Here is a 24,833-nt window from a genome sequence, read left to right as displayed (position 1 = left end):
TTTTAAGCATACTGTGGTCCCATTTAAACACTGGAAATTGATCCCAAAACCATGCAAGTTTTTCTGGGTTCCTATTGGACTGGAGCTAGTATGGGTAAGTTGGGAAGAAAGACCTTTCTTGTGTCAAATCATGATAGACGAAGCGGTTTGCATGGGTGGGGGGAATGTAATATGTATTGCCTACAAAAAAATTGGCAAATATTTATTGGCCATGGGAACACTCAGTTTGAGGTTAAAAAAATAAAATAACCCCCACCTCCAGCAGCCAAGAAAATTATTTGACTTTTTAAAAAAGGTGGTTAGTATAAGGGAGTGGGGAATGGGAAACATTTCAAAGGAATGGAATACACGAGGCAACACTTGGAAAACCCCATTTGCTTCTTGCGAATAGATTTTGGACAGCTGCTACTGTTTGGCTAAGAGCAACTGGTTGCAAATCCAGACAAGTAATTTGACAAAAGAGCAGCTCTTGCTCATATTTAACAATCATGATAAAGCTCTTTGGGTTTTGCCAGTAGTATAGTAGCGCCCTTTGGAGTAGGAGAGTCTGAACTGGAAAGAATGTCTTTATTTGACTGATCAATCTCCTCTCTGGTATGTGATTGATTGGTTGCAATGCATGTGTGTGCACACGTTATCTCATTATTTTATAACATATAACAAAAACAAACATAATATTTGTAGATTTAAAAACTGTTCATATTTCTGTTGGACAAATACAATCAGATTAAAAAGAGACATTGGTCTTACCGTGAAAGGTTCTTTTTCCCTGAAGTAGGAGATCCTCATATAGGGTGATGTACTGCGCATGCTCGAGACAGAACTGGAATCATGTGACTTGATTGAAGGTGTGGTTACCTCCTAGTCCCAGTTCCAGGATTGATGAGCGAGGTATGATGGAGTAACTGGAGAGAGCTCAAACTAGGATCAAGTAGTGTTTAAAAGAACAGGCAAGAACAACATGACAAGAAAGAGAAAAAACAGTGTGCCCAGAAGGGGCAATACAAAGAGACTATGGAACCCTGAGAGCAGTCTCAGTAAAAACATTCCCAGCAAACCCCCATCCCAGCCATGAGTGAAGCACAGCTATCAGCAACACCCCGACCCAGACAGCACATCCAGGTGGGGCTGAGGATCTCCTACTTCAGGGAAAAAGAACCTTTCACGGTAAGACCAATGTCTCTTTTTCCCCTGAGTAGGAGATCCTCAGATAGGGACATGCCCAAGCAGCTACCAGAGCCCGGGAAGGGAAGGATGTGCCTAGACCACCTGCTGAAGAACGGTGCGACCAAAGGCCGCCTGGCCCTGTGAAAAATCGGGAATTTTATAGTGCTTTATAAACGGTGTGGCCGACGACCAAGTAGCAGCTCTGCAGATTTCCGACAGAGGAATGTGCGCCGAGAATGCTGTAGACGTGGCGGCGCTTCTGGTGGAATGAGCGGTGACCCCCCCCCCAGGAGGGGGAAGATGGAGGGCTGCATATGCCATATGTATGCAAGACCTGATCCAACTGGCTAAAGTGGCTTTTGACACCCTCTGGCCAATGTTAGCAGAACGGAAGGAGACGAACAGAGCATCTGCCAGGCGAATGGACTTCGTGCGGTTGATATACATTTGTAGCACCCTACGCACATCGAGTTTGTGCCACAGCTTTTCCTTAGGGTGCACTGGATCCGGGCAGAAGGAAGGCAGGACGAGAGCTTGAGCCCTGTGGAATGCGAAGTTGATTTTGGGAAGGAAGGTCGGGTCCAGCCGAAGAACGACTGAATCTGAATTGAAGGTACAAAACTCTTTACGCACGGAAAGTGCGGCTAACTCTGAGACCCTGTGGGCAGAGGTTACTGCCACGAGAAAGGCTACTTTCAGCGAAAGGGTCCTTAGAGGAATTGACGCAATTGGCTCAAATGGTTCCTTAGTGAGTGCATTGAGGACTCGATTCAAGTTCCAAGATGGGAAACGTCGGAGAGGTGGAGGTGCCAGGTTCGCAGCTCCCCGCAGGAATCTGGATAAGTGGGGGTGGATATGGACCTGGCCTGCTGTCACTGAAGAGATCTGCAAAACCGATGCTAACGCTGAAGCCTGTCGCCGAAGAGTACTAGGTCTTAAGTTCATATCCAAACCCGTCTGCAGGAAGTCGAGGACTTCTGGGACTCTTGCTTCCAAAGGTTCCTTACCGTGACTCTTTGCCCGACGAAGAAACGCGGACCAAGTGGATTGGTACACTCGTACTGTGGAAGGCCGCCTTGAAGCTAGGATGGTGTCTTGCACGCCCTTAGAATAGCCTTGAGCAGCTAACCTTGTGCGTTCAGCCTCCAAGCGGTCAGTCGGAGCCATTGTGGGTCCGGATGTAGTATTGGGCCTTGATGTAGAAGGTCCAGGCGATCCGGAAGGTGCCATGGAGGTGCGGTCGCTAAACTAAGGAGGTCTGGAAACCACGGTCGGCGGGGCCAAAAGGGAGCCACTAGAATCAGTTCTTTCTTTTCCAAACGGAGTTTTTGGATGACCTTCATGAGAATTGACACTGGGGGGAATGCGTACAGGAGGACGCTTGGCCATGGAGAATGAAGGGCGTCCACCGCTTCTGCTAGAGGAGTGTGATATCTGGCAAAAAAGCGGGGAAGCTGGTTGTTGCCCGGCACTGCAAAGAGATCGACTAGTGGAATGCCCAGAGATCGAGTGATTTGTTGGAAGACTTCCGGATGTAAGGTCCACTCTCCCGGGTCCATTATCTCCCTGCTCAGCCAATCTGCTACCTCGTTGTCGCCGCCGCTGAGGTGCTCGGCTATGATTGACTGAAGGTTGATTTCTGCCCAACTGAGGAGGAGATCGGCCTCTGTCATCAGGGATGGGGACCTTGTCCCCCCTTGGCGGTTGATATGAGCTTTTACGGTGATGTTCTCTGTTCGCAGCAGAACATGGCAACCCTGAAGGTTGGACTGGAAGTGCTGAAGGGCCAGGCGAGCGGCCCGAAGCTCTAACCAATTTATGGGTAGTGCCTTCTCGGTTACTGACCACGTGCCCTGTACAAATTGACCCCGACAGTGCGCCCTCCAGCCGTGCAGGCTGGCATCCGTAGTGACCACAACCTGGCGGGGTTCTGTCAGTCGTAACCCCCGAAGGAGGGCGGGGGAGAGCCACCAGTGGAGCGAGTTCTTGACAGCTTGAGAAATGTTGATTTGTTGTCTTTGGGCTGCCATGATGTGGTCTTGCCAGGGAAGAAGCAGCCATTGAAGTGGTCAGGAATGCCATCTCGCCCAAGGAGTGCAGTCCAGACAGGCTATCATTGACCCAAGGGCCTGGGCCAACTTCATGACATCCTCCTGTTGTTTGTGCAAGAGTGGGAGAAGCTGTCTGACAATGCGGTCCCTGCGTTCTGGAGGCAGCGAAATCATGTTCTGAGCGGTGTTGAACAACGCTCCCAGGTGGACCAGTTGCTGAGAGGATATGAGATGGCTCTTTTGTCTGTTGACCACGAAGCCGTGATCCTGCAGGGCCTGTAAGGTAGTCCGAACATCCTTGATTGCTTGGCCTCTGGAGGGCGCTCTGAGAAGGATGTCGTCCAGATAAGGATGGAGGCCCACACCCTGGAGGCAGAGAAAGGAGACGAGGGATATCATCAATTTCGTGAAGACCCTTGGGGCCGAGGCGAGGCCGAAGGGTAGAGCACGATACTGATAGTGATCCCCGTTGTAGGCAAAGCGAAGGAATCTTCAGTCGCTGGGTCTGATAGGTACGTGGAGGTAGGCCTCCAAAAGGTCCACTGAGGCCAAGTAGTCTCCCTTCCTCACCGCTTCCTTTATGGTGCGGAGAGATTCCATGCAAAATTTCTTCTTCTGCACGAAGCGGTTGAACGCCTTGAGGTCCAAAACCGCTCTCCAAGACCCATCCTCCTTGGGGACCAGAAATAGTATGGAATATACCCCCTGGAATCACTTTGAGTGGGGGATATATTCTATAGTGTTGATCTGTAGAAGGTGACATACTGCCAGCTGCATCCGATGATGTTTGATTGGGTTGGAAGATCTTGGTGTAGGGATGAAGCGGGAAGGTGGGGAAGATCCCAGGTCTATGGAGTACCCCTTGGAGATTGTTTCTAGAACCCACTGGTCTGATGCTGTCGACATCCAGGTTAGTACGAAGTGCGACAGCCGTCCCCCCACTGGGATGTAGTCATTGCTTTCGTTGATGATAGTAGGAGAAAGGGCGGGAGTTAGCTCTGCGCGACTGACCTCTGGTGCGTGGTCTCCACTGTGTTCGGTTGAAGCCCCTGGAGTAGGAGGGGCAGAAGTCCCTGTTTTGGTTGGATTGGGAAGGGTAGTAGAAGTGTTGGCGGAAGGGATGAAAGGAGCTATGTCCGCCACGAAAGGAAGGTCTGAAATCTCTCCTTGTGGACGGCATGACCTTTTTCTTATCTTTTGTATCCACCAAGACGGGGTCCAATGCCGTGCCGAAGAGAAGAAGAGCCAGCAAACGGAGCTGCCGTCAGTGCCAGTTTTGACTTAGCATTGACATTCCAGGACTTAAGCCACAGAATTCTTCAGACCGCCACACCGGAGACCAGTGCCCTAGACGATTGCTGAATAATGTCCAGGCTGGAATTAGCAGTTAGTGCCGCGGCCTTGGCCATCTTGTTAATGCCCTGGCGTAATTTTGTAAATTCCAGAGGGACCATTTGAACTAACTCTTTAGCCCAGAGGACTGTCGCTCGCGCAAAGATGGAATTGGTAGTGGCCATCTTTATCGCGGAAGAGGCCTCATGTGCTTTCTTCAGCAGGGAATCGCAGCGTCAGTCCTCCTGTGCCCAGAGCTGTTCTTGATGTTCGGAGTGTACCACAGCTTCTGACACCATTTGGGCCACTGGTGGATCCATTTTGGGAATGGAGAGTAGGGAAAACACCTCTGATGGTAACAGGTAATGTTTCTTTGGCAGGCTGCCAATGGGCTTAGCCGAGGTGGAACATTGCCATTCAGCACACATAACCTTCTTAAATAAAAGAGGAAACGGAACAATTGGGTTATTTGGTTCTGAGGAGGGGAAAACTTGCTGGTCAAATGTAGAAGGAGTGGTGCTAGCTGCGCCCTCCGCAGGTGAGACATCTTTAATCGTGCGCTTAGCTTTAGCTAGTAAAATTTCAAAATCTGTGGAAGAAAACAGTCTGGTGGAGTTAGAAATTGGAGGGTTGACCTCCTCTTCAGACAGTTCCCCTCCTCTTTCCCAGAATCAGTGGGATCCCTGGGGATCAGTGGCTGTGAGTGCGAGGATTCCTCCCGAGACGAAGATGGGGGCACCACTGGCGTAGCAGATCTGACCGGTGGGGCAGGAGGACCATGGGGGGGATTAGGTAGAGTGGGGGGAGGAGAGGCAGGATTGGGATAGATGGGCTGGGCCGGTATGTGAGGGACTCTATGCCTGTCTGGCGAAGTGGAGGACGATGAGGAGCACCTTCTGTGCTTGCTCCTGTTCCTATAGGTAGGGAGTCTAGGTACAAACAAACCCCTTTCCCACAGGGGAATAGCCCTACGCCGTGGGCTAGAGTCCGGGGAGGAAGAGGAGAGGCGATCATTGCCCTGTCTTTTAGTCCCTCTGCGCCCCCTACTTTCTAGCGGTAAGGCAGGGGGAACCTCTCCATGGATTGGAGCCAAAGAAATAGCCCTGATAGGGTTAACAGATCTAGCTAGATCAGACTGAGGCAAGTCAGAATGTTCAGCTTGTGTAATACCCGGAGCCGCAGGTGGCTCATTATTAATTAAATCAGAACGTTGCCCTTGTTCACTACACGGAGCTGCAGGTGGCTCTAAGTTGAACTCTTTAGCAAAGAAAGCCCGCAACCACTGAGTGGCTCTGGGTGAAAAGGGGCCAGTACTCACGGCTTGCGTCTGCAATGGCTGCGAGGGTGGAGAGATGGCGCAGGAGTTGTTTGGAAGTGGGGTGGGGGAGCGCGGACCAGCCGGATTCCCCTTCAGCCGCGATTTCTCTTGCATTGGTGGACACTGGAGCCGGTTTGTTGCTCACCGGGCTCCGGACTTCAGGCACGGCAATTGGGTGTTTGGCGCACTCCTTGCGTTTGTCCTTCGATTTAGCGCCATTTTTGCCCGCCTTAATCTTCGAGCGGCGGCAAACCGCTTGAATAAGCAGCTGCTCGCTCAGCTGTTTGCACCCCTCGATAGAATGACCAGCATCCTTACGCAAATCCTTTCGCTTCTTCTTTTTTGGGGGGGAGGACTGGCCATTCAAGTGTTTGGATTTCTTTAAAGCCTTAGCGGGCCGTTGTTCAGAAGTTTTGGTGGGCCGAGGCTGATCAAGGGGGTCAGAAAATGGTGGCGGTGCCGAGACACCCAGCAGCGCACTAGGGGATGTAGCTAATGCAGCGGGAGGAGCCGACAGAGCGTTTAGTGGAGCTGCTGTTGAAACAGTGTCCAGCTCCCGCGGCAGTTGTGAACTCTCTGAAAGGGAGCCTTGCATAAGGTCCTCGGCGTGAGCTGCTTCCATAGTGAATGGGAGAGAGAAACTAAGCAAAAGGAATTTTGGAGGCGAATCGGAATTAGAAATAAAAAAGGAATTTTTGCTTGCAATATATTATGGAGACCGAATTGAGAACTGCTCCCCTCCCACCCTTGCACACTAGACAGGGTGAAGAGACTGGAGAATAGCCAAAAAACATGTAGATAAGAAAACCAGTAGAGACAAGAGACACCATATACCTAGATGACCAGAGCTCTCTCCAAACAACAGTCCTATCCCGAGCAAGACAGAACTGGAACTGGGACTAGGAGGTAACCACGACGTCAATCAAGTCACATGATTCCAGTTCTGTCTCGAGCATGCACAGTACATCACCCTATCTGAGGATCTCCTACTCAGGGGAAAAAAAGTTTGCACTGAATCCTTAAGAGATCTTAAGATCACTGGTTTCCATTGGCAGTACTTTCTGAAATACAGTACATTATTTATGCTTAACTAGCACAAACCCTGCTAAGTAAGCAGATGTACCTTTTAAAAGTTATGATCTCTTATATTTAGCGGGGGGAAGCAATGGTCCCTTTCCAGCCCCAGTACTTCATCCCTCCAGTGGTTGTTGCTGGTGTCTCTATCTTGTGATTATGTTTAGAATGTAAACAGGGAACCATGGTTTTTCTATGTAAACCATATTGAACTTTTGTATAAAAGCAGTATTATTCATAGTCATAAACAGGCAGTTTAGCAAGCTTAACCCAGCACCATACTCTAACCACTGTTTCTTTCCAGCCATTCAATTTTTGTAGGGCTGTTGTTGCTTTTCAAAGGCTTGTTAATACTGATCTTGCTGCTATCAAAATAGCAGCAGTTCATGAAGAATGCTGTGTGTGTGTGTGTATGTGTGTGTGTGTGTACTCACACGGGTACGTGCACACGCTTACACAATTCAGCAAATAGTCTTGATTCAAGGGAGTAGCTGCAATTGGAAGATCTCATTCAGAGTGTTTATTACTGTTCACCGACCTATTTCACCCTTCTTCTACATAATCATCAAAGATGATGTGGGGGCAAGGGAGATGACTTATGTCCTTGTGACAATACCAACATTTGCCTGTTCCAGTTCTGTTTTCTTCTTCCCTGGTGACACATACCACTGGAGCATCATTTTATACCTTAATGCAGATACAAAGAAATAGAAACATGTGCTCCTTTGCTTATTGCAAATACTTTCCATTTTTACCGTGTGAGTTTTGAGATGTTTTATCTCAGCTGGTATAGAATAGTAGCTAAGAGCTATGAATCAAGAAGTTGTCCAGCCTGAATCTTGCCCTCAGCCATGAACTTATAGGTGTTCTTGGGCAAGCTACTTGCTCTGTCTCAACTGATTGGGGATTTACAATATCTCTAGTTTACAGAGTTCTTGTATGGAATACATGATAAATAATCTGAGGTGCTATTTACAAATCTGCAGCCTCCCTGAGATTACATGGACATTCATTGTTAGAATTTTTTCTTTTTTGTCTCCTCCTCCACCACATAGTTTATAAACCTGCCCTGTGTGTAGGCTGGTCCTCTGACATTCTTGCAGGTTGAAGAGCTGTCCCATACTCCTTTCTTCTAATGTTTATATAGGAGCATATAGCAGTGAATGAGGTGTATAATCATTGGTACATTTAGTGAGCAGGCTCAGACATCATGCAGAACGAAGGTTTATTTACTAAATCTGGATTGACACCACAGACAACCAAATATTGATTTGTTTTGCCATATGTTTTGTTCAGGTCTTGTCCCTTCCTTCCTGTGATATAGGCTTGCCTCTCTCTGTGTGATAGCCCTGCAAAAGTGAAGCTCCTTAAGCAGACTAAGATTAAACCATGATTGTGGGTTCAGGCTAGCGATGTGCACGAAACTGATTTTGCTATTTGTTTTGAGCTCAAAACCAATAGTAAAATCCTCAAATTGATTCATTGAAATAGCAGCCAAAACTAGCTGTTTCAATGAATCCAACTCAAAACATTTCAAGTGCCATTTTGAGGCCTGTCTTTCCGGGGAGATGTCTGAAGAGATGTGCAAATTGATTTTAGAGGACTGGTTTGCCAGGTAGACCAGTCCTTCAAGGTTGGCCGACATGCTAAGTCCGGAATGGAGGGCCTGTCTACCCGTCAACCCCAATTGGTAGAACAGCTTTCCCTGGAAAAACAGGCCTCAAAATAAAGCTTGAAATGTTTCGAGTTAAAATGGGACTGGTTCGTTTGGAGCTCAAAACAAGCCTTTTATTTTAAGAGTGTTTCGTTTCAAGCTCAAAATACTCAAAATGGCCCGTTTCAAGCTCAAAATCCATTTGAGCTTGAATCGATTTGCACATCTCTTCAGACACTGCATGAGACCATGGTTAGGACAAAAAAAAAGCAACTTCAGATCTTGGTTACAGATTGCATTTGCCTGAAAAAAGCCATCGTTTGTTGACTGGCATGGTTTCAGACATGCAAACTAATTACAGTTAAATGAAACAAACCACTGTTCTTTTTGTCTGAACCCTCCTACTGTTTCTTTGATGCTGATATTACTAATTCCTTGCCTGTTCTGTCACAGTAGTTGTCAACAGGTAATGGTCTATCTGTAAGAATCCCCGAGTTAGTTATAATGCCGCATTTATATTCCCCCCACCCCCTGCATATTCATTCCCCTTCCCTTATAGCCCAAGTGAACAAATTTGTCCTGAATTTCTGAGAGAAGCTTGCATGCATGCAGACCTCCTTGGTTTTTTTTTTCTTGATATATGGTAAAGGAGTGGAAAGTATAGTGCAGTTCTGATTGAGTAGGAAGTTGGTGGTTTTGCTCACTGATGGGTACAAATACTTTTATTAAAATGTAATTTTAGTTGTTCAGGTAGTAATTAACTGCAGTTAAATTGGTTTTAAAAGTAATTGGGACCATTTGGAAGTTGTTAAATGATTTCAACTACTAAATTAAAATTCCTTTTTGTTTTTGTTATATAAGTAAAACAAAACAGTTTAAGTACTTTAAATAGTCGATTCAAATATTTTATTTTACTTTGTCTTTCCTGGATGCTTGAGTCTGTCTGTAAACAGCAAACTCCATGCAGACTTACCTTCCTTTCTGGTGCAATCATTCTCTTCCTGGGCTAGGCTACATTGCTAGAATATTTTGCCAGCCCCCACTTAGAAATGCTGCACACTGAGCATGCCTGTAGCAACTGTATGAATGAAAGGGGGAGTGATTGCACCCTCTTCTGGCAGTAGTAGGCACACCTGTATTCTTGATGACTGTTTCTGTTGGCATTTTTATGGAGTTTTCCGTCGAATAATGAGTTATTTTAAAAAAAAAATCTTAGTGGATGAACTTTGTAGGCAATTATGCAGTTTGAACTATTTCTGACAAAATATTTGTAATTCAACTCCATGAAAATTAGTTCTACTAGTAGTAGTAGTTTAACCTCTGCCCATCACTGGTTTTAACTTAATCACCACAGAGCTATTATAGGTAAGTTCACAGGACAGTGTTTGATCATGGAAGATGAACTTAAGTAATCCAGACACATAACAAATATGGTATTTTACTGTTGCTCACTGGTCTTGAAGAAAGAGGAAGCAACAAGTTTGTATTTCTCTCCTAAAGAAGATATCAAGTAAGGGAACACATCAAGGGAATAAAATAAATAAATAAATAAATCACCAAGAAAGCAAGAGGGGAAGGAGAAACTAAGTCTGTTAGGGCTGGTAATCTTCTAGGGTTTGATTTCTGGCTGGCTGGAAGTATTTGTGTCTTTGACAGAAGAGTAGCCTGAGTGGGGGATTCATTCTAGGTGAGTGCCTCAGCTTGTGGGTGGGATCATATTTCTGTGGAGAGTCAGTTTGACTACTGGTTTTGAATACAAGGCTTAGACAAGAGGAGCTTTGCTAACAAAGAAGTTTAGCAGGAGATTGGTGGGGAACTCTGAGGGGAGGCACACAAGTGGTGCCCCTTCATCACAGAAGAGACATCCAGTGCAAGAATAAAGTGAGTACTACCCAACTTTTGTGATTTTTTTTTTTTGAGCACAAAACTTAAAGCCATTAATTAGCTGACAACTGTACCCAGTACATAGCTTCAAGCCTCATATACTCTAAATAGCCAATAAAACTAATTATGAAGGTAGAATGCCAGCAGGGGAGGGGGTGCTTCCCAGTGTATTGCTCAGAGTGTTGCATGTATGACTATCTGGATGAGGGCAGAAGTCGTGGGTGTGCGCTTGGTGCAAAGAGTTCCTGGCTGTCAGGGAACAAATTGGTTCCCTTGAAGCCAAGGTGGCTGACCTGGAGAAGCTCAGGGAGGCAGAGAGGTGTGTGGATGAGACCCTCAGAGATATAGTAGAGGCATCCCACTACCAGGCTGACAGCACTTCTGCTGTCAAGGAGAATGACAGTCTCAGGGAAGGAGGACATCAGTCTGAGGAAGAGGGAAACACTCCCTTATCACCCTTCCTTGGGTGATGCCCTTATATCCTCTCACACAGAGGATACTCCTCCAGGAGGTGGGGGCCTCCTAGTAATGGGTGATCCAATCATTAGGGGCATAGAGATGGGTATGTGTCCTGCGTGTAGACTGCACAGTGATTTGCCTGCTTGGTGCAAAGGTTGTGGGTGCCACAATGCGTTTAGTTAGGTTGTTGGGCAGTGCTGGGGAGGAGTCAGCTATCATGGTACACGTTGGCACCAACAATGTTGGGAAATGCAGTTGGAAGGTTCTGGAAGCCAAAATTAGGCTGCTAGGTGGCATAATAAAGTCCAGGACCCCCAGGGTAGCGTTCCCTGAAGTGCTACCTGTTCCACATGCAGGGACAGCGAGACAGGCGTCGCTGAGGGGTCTCAATGTGTGGATGAGATGGTGCTGGGAGGAGGGGTTTAGATTTGTTAGGCACTGGGATACATTTTGGGGAAAGCGAAGCCTGTACAAAATGGACAGGTTCCACTTGAACCAAGATGGGTTCAAAGGCTCTTGAGTAAATTAGCAGTCATATCATAAAGGGGAGAGGTGGATTGATAACTGGTTGAAGGACAGGAAACAGAGTAGGAATAAATTGACAGTTTTCACAATTGAGGTAGGTAGGAAGTGGGGTCCCCCAGGGATCAGTACTGGGACTAGTAATCTTTATCTTGTTCTTTAACGATCTAGAATTTGGGGTGAGCAGCAAAGTGGCCAAATTTGCAGATGACACTAAACTATTTAGGGTAGTGAAATCCACAACAGATTGTGTGGAGCTCCAAAAAGATCTCTCCAAACTGGGTGATTGGGCAACAAAATGGCAAATGTGGTTCAGTGTAATCAAGTATAAAGTGATGCACATTGGCGCAGAAAACCCCAACTTCACATATACGTGGATGGGATCTGAGCTGTCAGTGACTGACCAGGAGAGAGATCTTGGAGTCATGGTGGACAGCTCATTGAAAGTGTTGACTCAGTGCATGGCAGCTGTGAAAAAGGATAATTCCTAATGATTTCCTAATGATTGCATGGAATCATTAGGAAGGGGATTGAACATAAAAATGCAAATATTATAATGCCCTTATACAAATCTATGGTGCGGCCACATCTGGAGTACTGTGTACAGCTTTGGTCACTGTATCTTAAGAAGGAGATTGTAGAATTGGAAAAGGGGCAGATGAGGGCAACCAAAATGATCAGGGGCCCGAAGCACCTTCCTTATGAAGCTAGGCTACGGCATCTGGGGCACTTTACCTTGGAAAAGAGGTGACCAAGGGGAGACATGATCAAGGTGTATACAATTATGCATGGAGTAGAGAGGGTGGACAGAGAAATTTTACATGCACACGCACACCCCAGGGGTCACCCCATGAAACTTTAGGTCAGGAAATTTAGGGCCGACAAGAGGCAGTACTGTTTCACACAGCACAGAATTAATCTATGGAATTCTTTGCCATGGGATGTGGTGATGGCCACTAGCTTGGATAGCTTCAAAAAGGGCTTAGACAAATTCATGGAGGACAGGTTTATCAATGGCTATTAGTCTGGTGGCTGTGGGCCACCTCCAGCCTCAGAGGCACGATGTCTTTCAATACCAGTTGCAGGGGAGCAACAGCAGGAGAGAGGGCTTGCACATACCTCTAGCCTGTGGGCTCCCCAAAGGCATCTGGTGGGCCGCTATACGAAACAGGATGCTAGACTAGATGGGCCTTGTGTCTGATCCAGCAGGGTTGTTCTTATGTTAATGTCTTGTGGGAAAGGTCCAGTTTTGCTCGAATTCAAAAGACTGCAGTGCGTAGTTGAGGCTGTGTTGGATTGCATTTAGCTGTTTATGCTCTGGAGGAAAGCTTAGACATTCCTTGGACCACTGCTTGTAAATTTTTCCATGACTTCAAAAATGTGAGCTCTTACAGTCCAGTAATCAGCAATATTTTGAAGTACAGTAATGGCAGTGTTCTATTTTCTTTAAAAAAAAAAGTTGATACTAAGTGGAGCAATTCTACTATGAATAATCAATTTAGATTAAGATGCAGGCCAATGTCCTTGCTAACTTCCCATGGAAGCATCAGATTTTTTTTCATTGCACAAGAGGGGGCAGCCAGTTTGGGGGGATTCCTGCCTTCTCTAGCCACCTGTGCCTCCCACAATTGCTACTCGAAGTTTCCCCCAGCTTGTAGAGTTGGAAGTGATCTTGGAGCTTTTTTAGTCCACTCCCTTTGCTCAGTGCAGAAAAGTGACTACAGCATCCCTGGCAAATGATTGTCCAGCTGCTATGTGAAAGCCTGTAGTGAAAGAGCGCCCACTAGTCGAACAGCCCTTACAGCTAGGAAATTATTTAGAATACTTAGCCTGAAGCTTGTAATTTCAGCCCAAAATCTCAGGGACATCGTTTCAGCAGGCAGAAGCAGCTGCAGAGGGGAGGGGGAGGTGTCACTAAAAATTGCCATTCTGCCTCTCATGCCGTGGCGTATCCACAAAAGGTTAGTCTTGATATTGGCCAATGTGGTGTTATTGCTAGGTTAATAAGGATTATTTATCACATTTTATACTGCCTGGTATGTACATCTCTATGATTATACTGCCTGGTATGTACATCAGATTCTGATTGTAGGCTTTACTGTGTAGAACAGCCACATTGTATTTAAATTCTTTGACGTATGTAGCTTTAATGGTGTCTGCCATATTAGTTTGATCCTGCTAGGTTTCTGCTTTGTTTTGATAGCAGTCTTAAAACTTGCCTTATTGGCTAATTAAAAGGAAATGTATAACTTTCCTGTAGCAAGAAACCCATTATGGCTGCTGATGCCTGCAATTTTACAGTGGGAGGGGACATGTTGGACAGTGCTGAAAAACTTAAAACTGACTTGCATTTTGTGGCATAAAGAGGAAAGAAAAAGGTCCTTAGAAGTTATGGGATTGATAGACACGTTATTTCAATACTGGGAAAGAAATAGAGGCCTACTCCCAATGAGTTGTATTGATATTATTGTTATCCAACAGAGGAGAGTAAGGACAAAAGATTAAACTCATATTGGATTAAAAAATGAGTAAAACGGTCTTGTGCATTGATTGAAATTTGTGCTTAATTGTGCGTTAATGAAATTATATTTTATATGGGACATGATTCTTGTAAAATGATATCAGTGTATTTATTACATGTTGTGGAGCAATGTTGATATGTTAACTTAAAAAGCAGTGTGGAATTAGTGTTCTGTTTTAAAATACGACTATACCAAAATCTTTCTAAAACACCCTTTTACACTTCTGAGTGATTATAGTAGTAGCTCAGACATATTTCAGGAAGAGAATTTCATAGATAGTTGCTTCAGTAAGAAGGGGTCTGCACACTTTTAGATCCTGCTTTTTGGATAGATCATATCTAGAACATAGATCTCTCCCATAGATCTTAGTGGGTTCATATGAGAGGAAGTGTTTCCTATGGTATGCTGTAGACCAAGGGCATATAAGGTTTCTGGTAAGGGCAGATTTTATAGGTTAAACTCTGCTTGTCTGGATCCGATCCATGTCTGCACACAGTAAACATTTGTGAAAATGTAATACAAGTCACTCCTTCAATTTGCAGATGATGTTTTCCGTTAAGGGCAGTTACATATATGATTTCATTTTTCTTGTCAGCATATGGAAACTGTAGATGTTTCTTGTCAGGGTGGTGGTAACTTTTGATCTGCTAGGATAGTACTCTGGTTTTATCTCATATAAAGTGTTTTATTCAAATTTGTGCCCTTTTTGTTTTTAGCACATCTTCGTTGCCTCCCCTAGACTGGCCTTTGCCTGCTCAATATGGACAGTGTGAACTGAAGATAGAAGTACAACCAAAAACTCATCATCGAGCACATTATGAAACTGAAGGCAGTAGAGGAGCGGTAAAAGCATCTACTGGTGGGCACCCTGTAGTGAAGGTAAGGAATTCTGATATAAGTCTCTTCTGTAAACTATCTTATTCTCTTTGGATTGTTTTGAAGACTGTAACTGATGTAATTTATCTACAGGAATGATATTGGACCAGTTTAGATGTAATGACAAACTATGGCTTGTTGGGAAAATGAGCTGCAGTGAGCCTTGGGCTCTCATGCTCCATCCTCCTTTCCCCTTCCTTTTCACACAAGGGGAGAAGTTTGCAGGTGTCTGCTTCTAGTTTGCAGCAAACTGCAATTTGCCATTGTGCCACATACAGCAAACTAGAAATGAAAAGCTCCACTCTAGCACGTGAGCCTGAGGCTCTCTGTGGCTCATTGTTAAAATGACAAATCATGTTGTTTCCTTATGTCTGAATAAGGCTGTTGACTCAATATTTTGTGTAGGTATAAGGAAAGCTTTATAGCTTAGAACTCTCCTGATCATCTGTGATGAATAACAGTTGCTCTCAAGAGACCAGGTTCATCTCTGCTGCCACCTTAATGGCGCCAATAATGGAGCTAGAGCTGCACCAAGGAGACGGGGTGTGTAATTCTCATATTCTACTCTTAAAGCTACTGTGTCAAGCTGGAAAGGAAAATCAGGCTGTGCTTTCAAATAATTGCAAGCTTTTTTTAAAAAAAATGAAAACCTCACTATTTAAGTGCATGTTCTATTCTAGTCAAATCAGATGGCACCTCAGCTTGTTTAACTATTTCTGGATAGCAGCCTTTCTTTAAAGCCTAGAAATACGCAGAAGTGTTAGAAGTAGCTTGTAACAATGATTGTTGCATTTGTTCCAAAGAATGAGATGGAAAATGAGGGAAAGAGGTCTGTTTTTGTTAGACTGTGTAGGAGTATGCAAGATACCTAGTTTACATAATATTTTCTGCTTGACAATATTTGTGTGCGCACGTAAGTAGTAAGGAATAAAATATATTGTGATTAGGTTACTATCCATCTAAAGTGATTTAATGGCCTGACCAAGTACAGTATGCTATTATGCAATGATGATTCCATATTAGTTCAGTAATAAGGCAATATCATTCCACTGCTGTTGACTTAATTGAGTGTGTAACTGCTCAGCAGTTGGATTCACGGTGACCAATTTAATAGGCAGGTGTGGCTTGGCTGTTTTCTGCAGGGGTCTGTGTACTCAAGAGAGGCAGCATATATGTGGCATGGCTTTCTCCATTATATATATTCCCTGTTTGGGTAGGGTAGGGGTTCCCAGCCTTTCTTAACAAGTGTACCACTTCTGCTGCAGACCTTGAACTCCGGTACCTACTTGGAGATTGTGTGTGTCTGTGTGTGTGTGTGTGTGCGTGTGCGCGCGCACATACACACACTCCCCCACCCACTTCCACCCAAATAAAAGAGCATGACCATAATCAAAATAAAAATGCATGACCATATAAGTATCTGTTTGTAACAAGGGAGTTACTAAAAGCTCCCCTGACCAAGATTACTCTCCATCCACCCAGATGGAGGGTAATCAAAGACTACTAATTTATGAATATACTACTTTCCAGCAAAAGGGGAAGAAGAAGAGACAAGGGGGAAGCTGGCAGAAGAGATGCAAGAATGAGAGAGCCTTGAAGAATCAAAGAGCCTTGAAAAGGAGTGGCAGTGGTGGCAAGCACATGCAGGAGAGGAGAAGAGGAGGGAGGAGGCTGGCAGAGGATGACACAGGGACAAGGAAGAGCAAAGGAGCCTTGATGAGGACAATAATTGTTTTTTTAACACATAGGTTCTTGAGAGCACAAACCACACCACCCAGGACAGACTAAAGAGGATTTGGGGGCCCCCAGGGGGTGTGGAGACCCTGGATTTCAGCCCTGAAGTCCAGGGGTAAGAGCGCCTCTGGATTCAGGACCAGATGTGAAGGTGGACTCCAGAGGAGATGCAGGGTCAGTGGGGAACTCTGGAGGCAGCAGACAGGAGCAGGGAGCTCAGTCCAGCCTATGGCTGAGCCCCTGCTGAGTATCACCTGGGACTCTTCAAAGTACCAACAGTAGTACCTATACAACTGGTTGGGAAACCTGGGATAGGGGGACAAAAACAAAAAAACACCCCATCAAGTGTGCAGGGTGCACACATGCAAAATTTGGGACATACCTGCTTTTTTCAGATACTCTAGGAAAGAATTAGGTCCTTCTAACTGTTTTAAAAGGGGATGCTAAAGTTTACATAGGCATGCCTTTTATCCATGTGTCTTGCTTTACAATGTCTCCATCGGAGCCTAAAGTGTAGAATGTGAGGCCAACCTGGTTGTTGGTGCCAATTTCTATATACTTCACACATGGAAACCTCCTCCCCCCCATCTATTTTTGAAATAGGATGAGTGAAGTGTTACATAGAGGAACATAACAGATTGGTTTTTTGTTAGCACTTCTGCACAGTGTGTGTTTAGTGTTTCAACACTAGAAATTGAATATCTCCTTTGTGTGGCATGTTAGATTTGAGCTTAAATCGATTATTATTGGTTCTTGGAAGTAACAGTTTTTGGAACATAGGGATGACATCATTTCTTTGCAGATAACAATAACAAAAGTCAGCTTAATGTTGAATGCTCCTCATCATTTAAAAGAATTTTGCTGAATCCTTAATTTTGAAACTGGCAAGGAATAGCCTTTTTTCCTCAGATTTGCAGTAGAATAGGAACATTTTCAGTGCAGGATCTTGCTGCTTAGGCATTATCGCCACATCCAGTGGAGAACTTATATGTACATATCAGCATCAGTTCATATGGTAGAAAAATATATTGTTGAACAGACAGCTGGTTTGTTCATAGTTATAGTTATTTACTTACGCGCACACACGCTCTCTTTCTCTCTCATATATCCTGATTGTAGAAAAAGCTTGAGTAAAATCCTTATATCTTGCACATTAGTCATACGTTTGGCTTTAACCCTTGTTAGTAAGTTAGAGTGTGCAGCCTCCTACTTTCCACTAGTGTACATATGTTTAACTTCTTGAAGCCATTTTAGTAACTGCTTTTGAAATATGTGTCTTAGTTACCAAGGGAGATTTGGTGTGATAGCACAGCATCAGCCCATGCACTCCTATCCTGCAACACCACACTCTCTGCACACACTGGCGGTCTGCACATTCACTGTCCAGCACCGGTGAAGATTCTGATGAAGATTGAAGCTGGATTAGTTTTGGTCTTGGTTTTGGATTAGTTTTAGGCTGCTACACTGCACAGACCAGCAATGTCCTGCATTATAACTTTCCATTAGGTCCTCCTACCCCCATACCTTTCCCCCGCTCTGTGTGAGCTCGGTTTTAGCTCATCACGGCTGTTCCAAGAAACATACTATAGCAGTATTTGTGTTGTGATATGTGTTTGGTGTGCGGATTCAAGCAGAGCAACGTGTACAAACTGAGTTTGTTTGAGTAAAGCAGTTGGCTGCCTGTGCTGCCCTTGCAGTTATCCAGGATAACAAGGGATTCAACCTTCAAAAACAGCCTCTGTCTGTAAACTGACTCTTCAAGTTGCTTGCCAAAGATGTAGTTTGTGTACAGCTGGGATTATTGCGCTAACTTTGCATAAGCTGACAAAGGGTTTACAAGGATTTTTTTCTTGTCTTATAATGGCTATTAGAACCAGGCTATTAAAACTTTGTGAAGTGAGATTCGTAGAATGTACGCAGAGTCTTCTTACAGAGTAATATTTTAGCAGTAAGTATTTAAAGTGAATTGTGTGCCATGCTATTCTTGTGATAAATTGGCTTATATGGATGTAAATAGGAACATAGGAGGCTGCTTTATACCGAATCAGATCCTTGGTCCTTCTAGCTCAGTATTGTCTACGCTGACAGTGGCTCTCCAAGGACTTGAAGCACCAACAATGTACTGAATTTCATACAGCATCTGGAGTTGATATGGTGGCCAGCGATTCCCTATCCAGACTCACTACTGTATTAAATTGAAAGTGCAGGAAAGGTGAGGAGAGAATAATGACATTGACATAAACTTTTGGATGCAGCACTGAGAACTACTGCACCTCTGTAAAGCTTGCTGGGTGGCCTTGGGCCAATCACTGTTTCTCCTAACCTGTCTTGAAAAATGCTGTTGAGGATGAAATTGGATAACAGCATGTATGCTGACAGAACTTCTTGGTGGATGAATGGGATACAAATGTAGTGAATACATGGTAAAATGTACTTCTACCATCTAGTGACTACGATTGCAGAAGGACATTTCGTATCTTCCCCTGGGAAAATAACAGTGGGCCTTCAGTGGCACAATTTAATTTAGGAAAATAACCTGGAGGATAGGGGTTACCTCCCTCCTCCAGTTACCATGGTCCCCAGTCCTAAAATCCTCCCTGCAGCTATCTTTCTATTTTGCTTTGTAAGCTATAGTGAACAGTCAGCCAACAACTACAGGGTTAATGTTCCAAAAGGCTGTTTCTCCCTGATTTGACAGGCTAGAATATTGAGCCAAACACAATCTGTGGAAAAGATGGGTGGGTCTATAAAGTGTTCCCCAGGTATTTCTGAGGAGTAGAAGTGTGTGCCCTGAGGGAGAGAATTGTAATTGAGGTTGGTAAGGGTCTGTCAGTCCCAGTGCTAGGGATGGCAGGGTTGGCTTCACCAGAGTCTGGTGAGTGCCAGGAACAGCGAGAAGCCCAGGTTGAGATTTTTGGAGGTAGAATGTGGAAAAGTGTTAGTAATTTGCAGTAGAAGCATTATTTTATTTTCGTGTGTGTGTGTGTGTGTGAGTGTGTGGTATACCCAGCTACCCTTTTTTGTAACCATTAAGAAAACAACTTCATTTGAGACCATTATGCTTTAAAATCTTGAAGTGCTTATTTTTGGAAAGCAATAATAAATTGGTTTATTCTTGGTTTAATCTCAGACTGTTTGCCTGGCTCTCCAGGTTCACCCCCGCCCCCAAAAGGACTGCCAAGCTGGCTACTTCACACTTCACAGTAAGGAGGGGACTAAGGGTTATCACTCCCTTCAGTCAGAAAAACCCTATTACTTGAGGAGCAGCTGGTAGAAGTGAATTCAACCTACTGGGGATTCTTTTCATTTAAAAGAATGGGTCAGCCCATGAGGCACAAGGAGAGGTGATTCAGCTAAAATTCCTAGCATGTGAGCTGGCTTGATCCTTTGCAGTAGCAGATCCTGCTCACAGATCTCCTGCATCAGGTGGCGTTTGGCCCTAAAATAGAGGCCAAAGGTGGAGCCCTTCAGAGCTCTGCAGAGAGAAGAAAGGAAGAGCAGCTACCAGGAGCAACAGAGAGGAAGTGTTTGGAAACGGACACAGACAGAAGTGTTTGAAAACCTGAGGAACCTGGATAAAACATCATCACAAAAGCCCAGAAAACACATGCCCCCAGACATGACAGATAAATTGATGGATGAATGTAGAACATATAGATCTGGAAGTGATCTGTTCTGTTATCATCTTGAGAAAGGGTTTACTGTGCCTGCACAAGGACCTTCTGGATGGATTAATTAGCTCCTCTCTGGCACCCTTCCCTGCTGTGCATGTGCCAGTGCCTTTCTTTTCTCAGCAGTCAGGCACCATTTAGTTTCTTTTTGACCACTGATGCGTCGAGACCTTCAGGTTATTGCACCTCATTAATTAGAAAAGAAAGCATTATTTGAATGGATTTGACTGTGTTTTTGACTGCAGACTGTGAGTTAACGCTTCTTTTGGTTTCTGGATGTCGGACTTGTGGACGCTGAGTGGCCCTAAAGAGATCATCTTTAAAAAGCCGAGAAGCTCCAATGCTAAACATAAGAAACATAAACGGCATCGAGTCTCTTCCAATACAGACTCTCCACCTCCAAAGAAACATAAGTCGAAGATTCCATGTCCATCGAGGACCTTCCTCACCTATGTCAATTCAGTGTCAAGATTCGCCGACATTGATGGATCCTTTGCTACCGATCTCTTCATCGAGAACCTCTCTACTATCTGCTGCCCCTCTATTAGGACATCAACATCAATGCTAACCTCAATACTGAGTGTGTCGGTATTGATGGCCAGGGTTGAGCATGGATCTACTCAACGGAATATTCCGAGTTCATCATTGGCAGTGGTGCCTCAGTGTTCCTACAAACCTCTGTCGTTGTCTCCAGCACAAATGCCTATGAGGTCTCCTCTGCTGTTATTTGACAATACTGATGATACCTTCTTCGATCAAAGCACTGCAGAGTCACTAATGAGTATGTTGGACTCTACCACCAGTGCTCCTTCTGGCTCTATGTTCCAGGGAGTTTTAAGTGGTGCCTTGGAGATTGATGTGGATTCGGATGGAAATTCAACTCCTAAAACTCCATCCATGGCACCTTTTATGAGTTCAATGACTAGAACAGGTCTCACCTCTTTCCAACCTGTACAACAAGCTGTATCGACAACAACTTTGCCGCCCTGCACTACTGTGGAGGCCATCTTCTATGTTTGTCCCTTCGCAACCTTTGGTGTCACAAAGGGAGCCTTTACACTCGTGTGGGTTTAGACACACAGTGTCTCTGGCAACTCAACTGGACTTTGCTGAATTTCAGTTATGGAGGGCGCAGCATATGCTGCAAGGCAACAACATGATCTGGGTCGAGATCCGTCGATACCCATAAGAATGGGTTCTGCGCCTGCGCAGGAGTCACGCAGTAGCCATGCCTGAGCTTGCCGAAGCGCCGAAGCCACGCCCCTACGCTGGGCGTTCTATATAAGGCGTGCCTTTTGCGCGAAGTCCCTCAGTTCTTTTCCGACCGCCTTTGCGTTTGGACCTCGGTCTGCCGCCTCAGTTGTCGGAAAGTTCCTCTCTTCTTATAAAAAAAGTTCATACTTAATAGACTGATCTCTTGGATTTGACTACGGATTGGAAAGCGACTTTGTTTGGATTTGACTCGGACCGGCTACTTGATATTTCCTGGCTCTTGACGCGGACTGGCTTACGACAATCCCCAGACTTCGACCTAAGCACGGATTCGACTACAGACTGAAGATGGCGGAGGAGAAAAAATCCTTTAAATGGTGTGAAGGCTGCAGGGCGAAACTCCCCTCCAAGGACCTTCATGACCTTTGCTTATTATGCCTCGGTGAGGAGCACAATGTCTCCTCTTGCAAGATCTGCCTTTCCCTCTCGAAACAAACGAGAAAAAACCGAGCGCTGCGCCTCCGGGTGGCTATTTATGACGAGGTTTTAAGCCCTTCCACTCTGTCGACATCGGCTTCAAAATTGCCCCCGAGATCTGGGTCGGCACCTCCAGTAACGTCGAGCCACCACCAAAAGTCTTCCTCTCATGCCGAGAAGGATGGTTCTTCGAAGTCTGCTTCGAAGTCGGAAAAACATTCGAAGTCGAGGGAATCTCCTGTACACCCACGTGGGTCTGCATCGTCAGCTTCGGCGACAAAGCTGGCAAAATCAGTATCGACGCCGTGTTGTTCCTCGTCGTCTTCCTCGTCGGGGCCTGAACTTCGTTCACGAGAGCGTCCCCGCTCTCCTTCCGACCATCGAAGCACGGCTCGGCATAGATCTCCGCCTCGTAAACGCTGAAGATCCCCCAGTTTGGCTACCCGTACTCCGTCGCCGCCGGGGGAACAGTCTTCGCATTCATCGAAGCCATCATCTTTGCAACCTTCCTCAGCGTCGGGGGCTCCATCAACCACGACAGCCCCCACCGATATCGGTGGATCCCCCCGCACTATCTGCTCCATCGATGTCAACCGCACCACCGATGTCGACTGCTCCTTCGATGTCGACAGCCGCATCCGTGTCGACGCCTGCGGTTCAGGCTATGCCACCTCATCTACCAGCCTCGATGTCGATCTCGATGCCGGGCGCTCGAGCTCTATCACCGGCTCCGACCCCCGCTGGCCTCGGCTTCGCCATCAACGCCGACTATGGGTCTCCTCGCCACAATGCTAAACACCCCGATCCTTACTTCACATATGACGCCACATTGTCCACCTCCTGCTTTCGAGGTCATAGACGTCGATGCAGAGGATGCTCTTCCATCAGCAACCCGCTCGCTGCTCTCGCTATTGGACTTGACATCGAGTAGGCGTACCACCTCAACTTTCAAAGGCTTCTTGTCAACAGATGCAGGGCCATCTCAACCCGTGCTTTTGAACTCCGCAGCGCAGTCTCCCAGACCTCAATCTACGGGCCAAGTATGCTCCCCACTAGCGTGGCACACCTGTGTATACCCCCAGGATCCCATGGGTGTAGCATCACCTGGAGAACCGTATGCCTCTGATGATGACAGGACACAACGACTGCCGCTATGTTCTCTTACGACTACGTCTACTCAGACGTACTGTCCTGAACTGTCTCACCATGCTTCGCAAACATCTTCCGTTAAATGTGCTTGGGAGGTGCTCCACACCTCCACGCCAACTTCTAAAAAGCTTGAAAGCCTCTGCCGGGTGCAGGATAAGGACAATGAATATTTGTTGAAACACCCAGCACCCAGTTCGCTAGTTATTGACTGTGCAGCTTTTTCCAAGACAGGGAGACGCCATACGGTTCTTCCTGATAAAGAGGGCAGAAAACTGGACCTTCTAGGCAGAAAAGTATACTCGACTTCTTGCCTCTCAATAAAGGTGGCCAACTATGCAGCATGCACGGTCAAATACACACATGGCCTCTGGGAGCTCTTGGAAAAGGACCTAGAAACCTTACCTGTTCATGAGCTTCGTGCAAAGTTCCACCAGACCTTAGAGAACACTGGGGATTTGACTCGCCGCCAGTTAAGCATTGCTAAACACCTAGTGGAGAGTGAATCCAGGGCCATGACAGCAGCTATCACTCTACGTAGACACGCTTGGTTGCGGTCCACTCATCTCCAAATGGACATGAAAGAGAAAATTGAAGGCCTCCCTTTTGATGGCTCGGGCCTTTTTAGCACCACCACCAACGCCATTATGGAACAATTGAAAAAATCTAAATTCACGGCAAAGACTTTCACCACTGCCCCTTCATCTTCCGGGCAGACATTGAGATTCCGGCCCAATTATGGAAAATACCAGCCTCCCTATCGAGGCCAAGATCGCCGGGACTTCCGGAGACCGTATACCCCGTATCAAAAACGGGCCTACCAGCAAAGACATAAGTCTACACATCCCCAGCGTTCCAAGGCGCAAGACAACCAGAAGCGTCTTTGAGATCTGGGATCGCCCACTGACACCTCCTCTTCTCTCCCCTTCCCAGCCAGCGGGGGAAGGTTCCTCACCATCGACCATTCTGTCCCAGCCATCCATCAGGCTGGCCAGCCATGCCCCCGCATGGCACCATATAACATCAGACAGATGGGTCCTGAAAATTGTGAGCTCCGGCTATGCACTCAAATTCAAGACCATTCCTCGGTTCACGGGGATAAGGCTCACTCCTTCATCGGACCTCCTGCAGGAAGAGGTGAGGGATCTTCTTCACAAGGGGGCTATAGCCCCGGTGTCGTGGGCAAACAGTCAAGACGGTTTCTACTCCCGTTACTTCCAAATTCCCAAACGGGATGGGGGTATCCGGCCCATCATGGATCTCCGTTGCCTGAACAAATTCATTCGCGTCCGCAAATTCCGCATGATGGCATTGCAGCACATCCTACCTCTCCTCCAAGGAGAACAGTGGCTTGCAACGCTGGACCTCAAGGATGCTTATTTTCATATAAGTATTCAACCATGTCATCGAAAGTATCTACGTTTCACCGTCGGGCAGGAAGTGTACCAATACAATGTATTGCCCTTCGGACTGTCTACCGCACCAAGAGTTTTTACAAAATGCATGGCTGTGGTGATTGCGCACCTGCATACCAAAGGGATCGCTATCTATCCATACCTGGACGACTGGCTTATGGCAGCAAAGACCAAAGAAGAGTTACTTTTACATGTCCGTTATGTGATAGATCTTCTCCACGATCTAGGTGTTCAAATCAATTGGGAAAAGTCACATCTACAACCAGTCCCAGTGATCTCCTATATAGGGGCGATTCTGGATACCAGAGTACAGAAAGCG

At 45.9% G+C, this 24,833-nt stretch overlaps 1 protein-coding gene across 1 annotated transcript in view; it reads left to right on the top strand.

Annotated features, from left to right (window-relative positions):
* Window positions 1-24,833, top strand: part of NFATC3 (nuclear factor of activated T cells 3) — an 89,036-nt gene that overhangs the window by 16,359 nt on the left and 47,844 nt on the right. Inside the window, exon 3 of the mRNA XM_053271321.1 lies at window positions 14,700-14,862. Coding sequence (XP_053127296.1) covers window positions 14,700-14,862 — 163 coding nt within the window. The remainder of the gene's footprint in view (window positions 1-14,699; window positions 14,863-24,833) is intronic.

Source organism: Hemicordylus capensis, chromosome 9, assembly GCF_027244095.1.
Source record: "Hemicordylus capensis ecotype Gifberg chromosome 9, rHemCap1.1.pri, whole genome shotgun sequence".
NCBI lineage: Eukaryota > Metazoa > Chordata > Lepidosauria > Squamata > Cordylidae > Hemicordylus > Hemicordylus capensis.
Note: the sequence above shows the minus strand (reverse complement) of the source record. Positions and strands in the feature narration are given on the sequence as shown.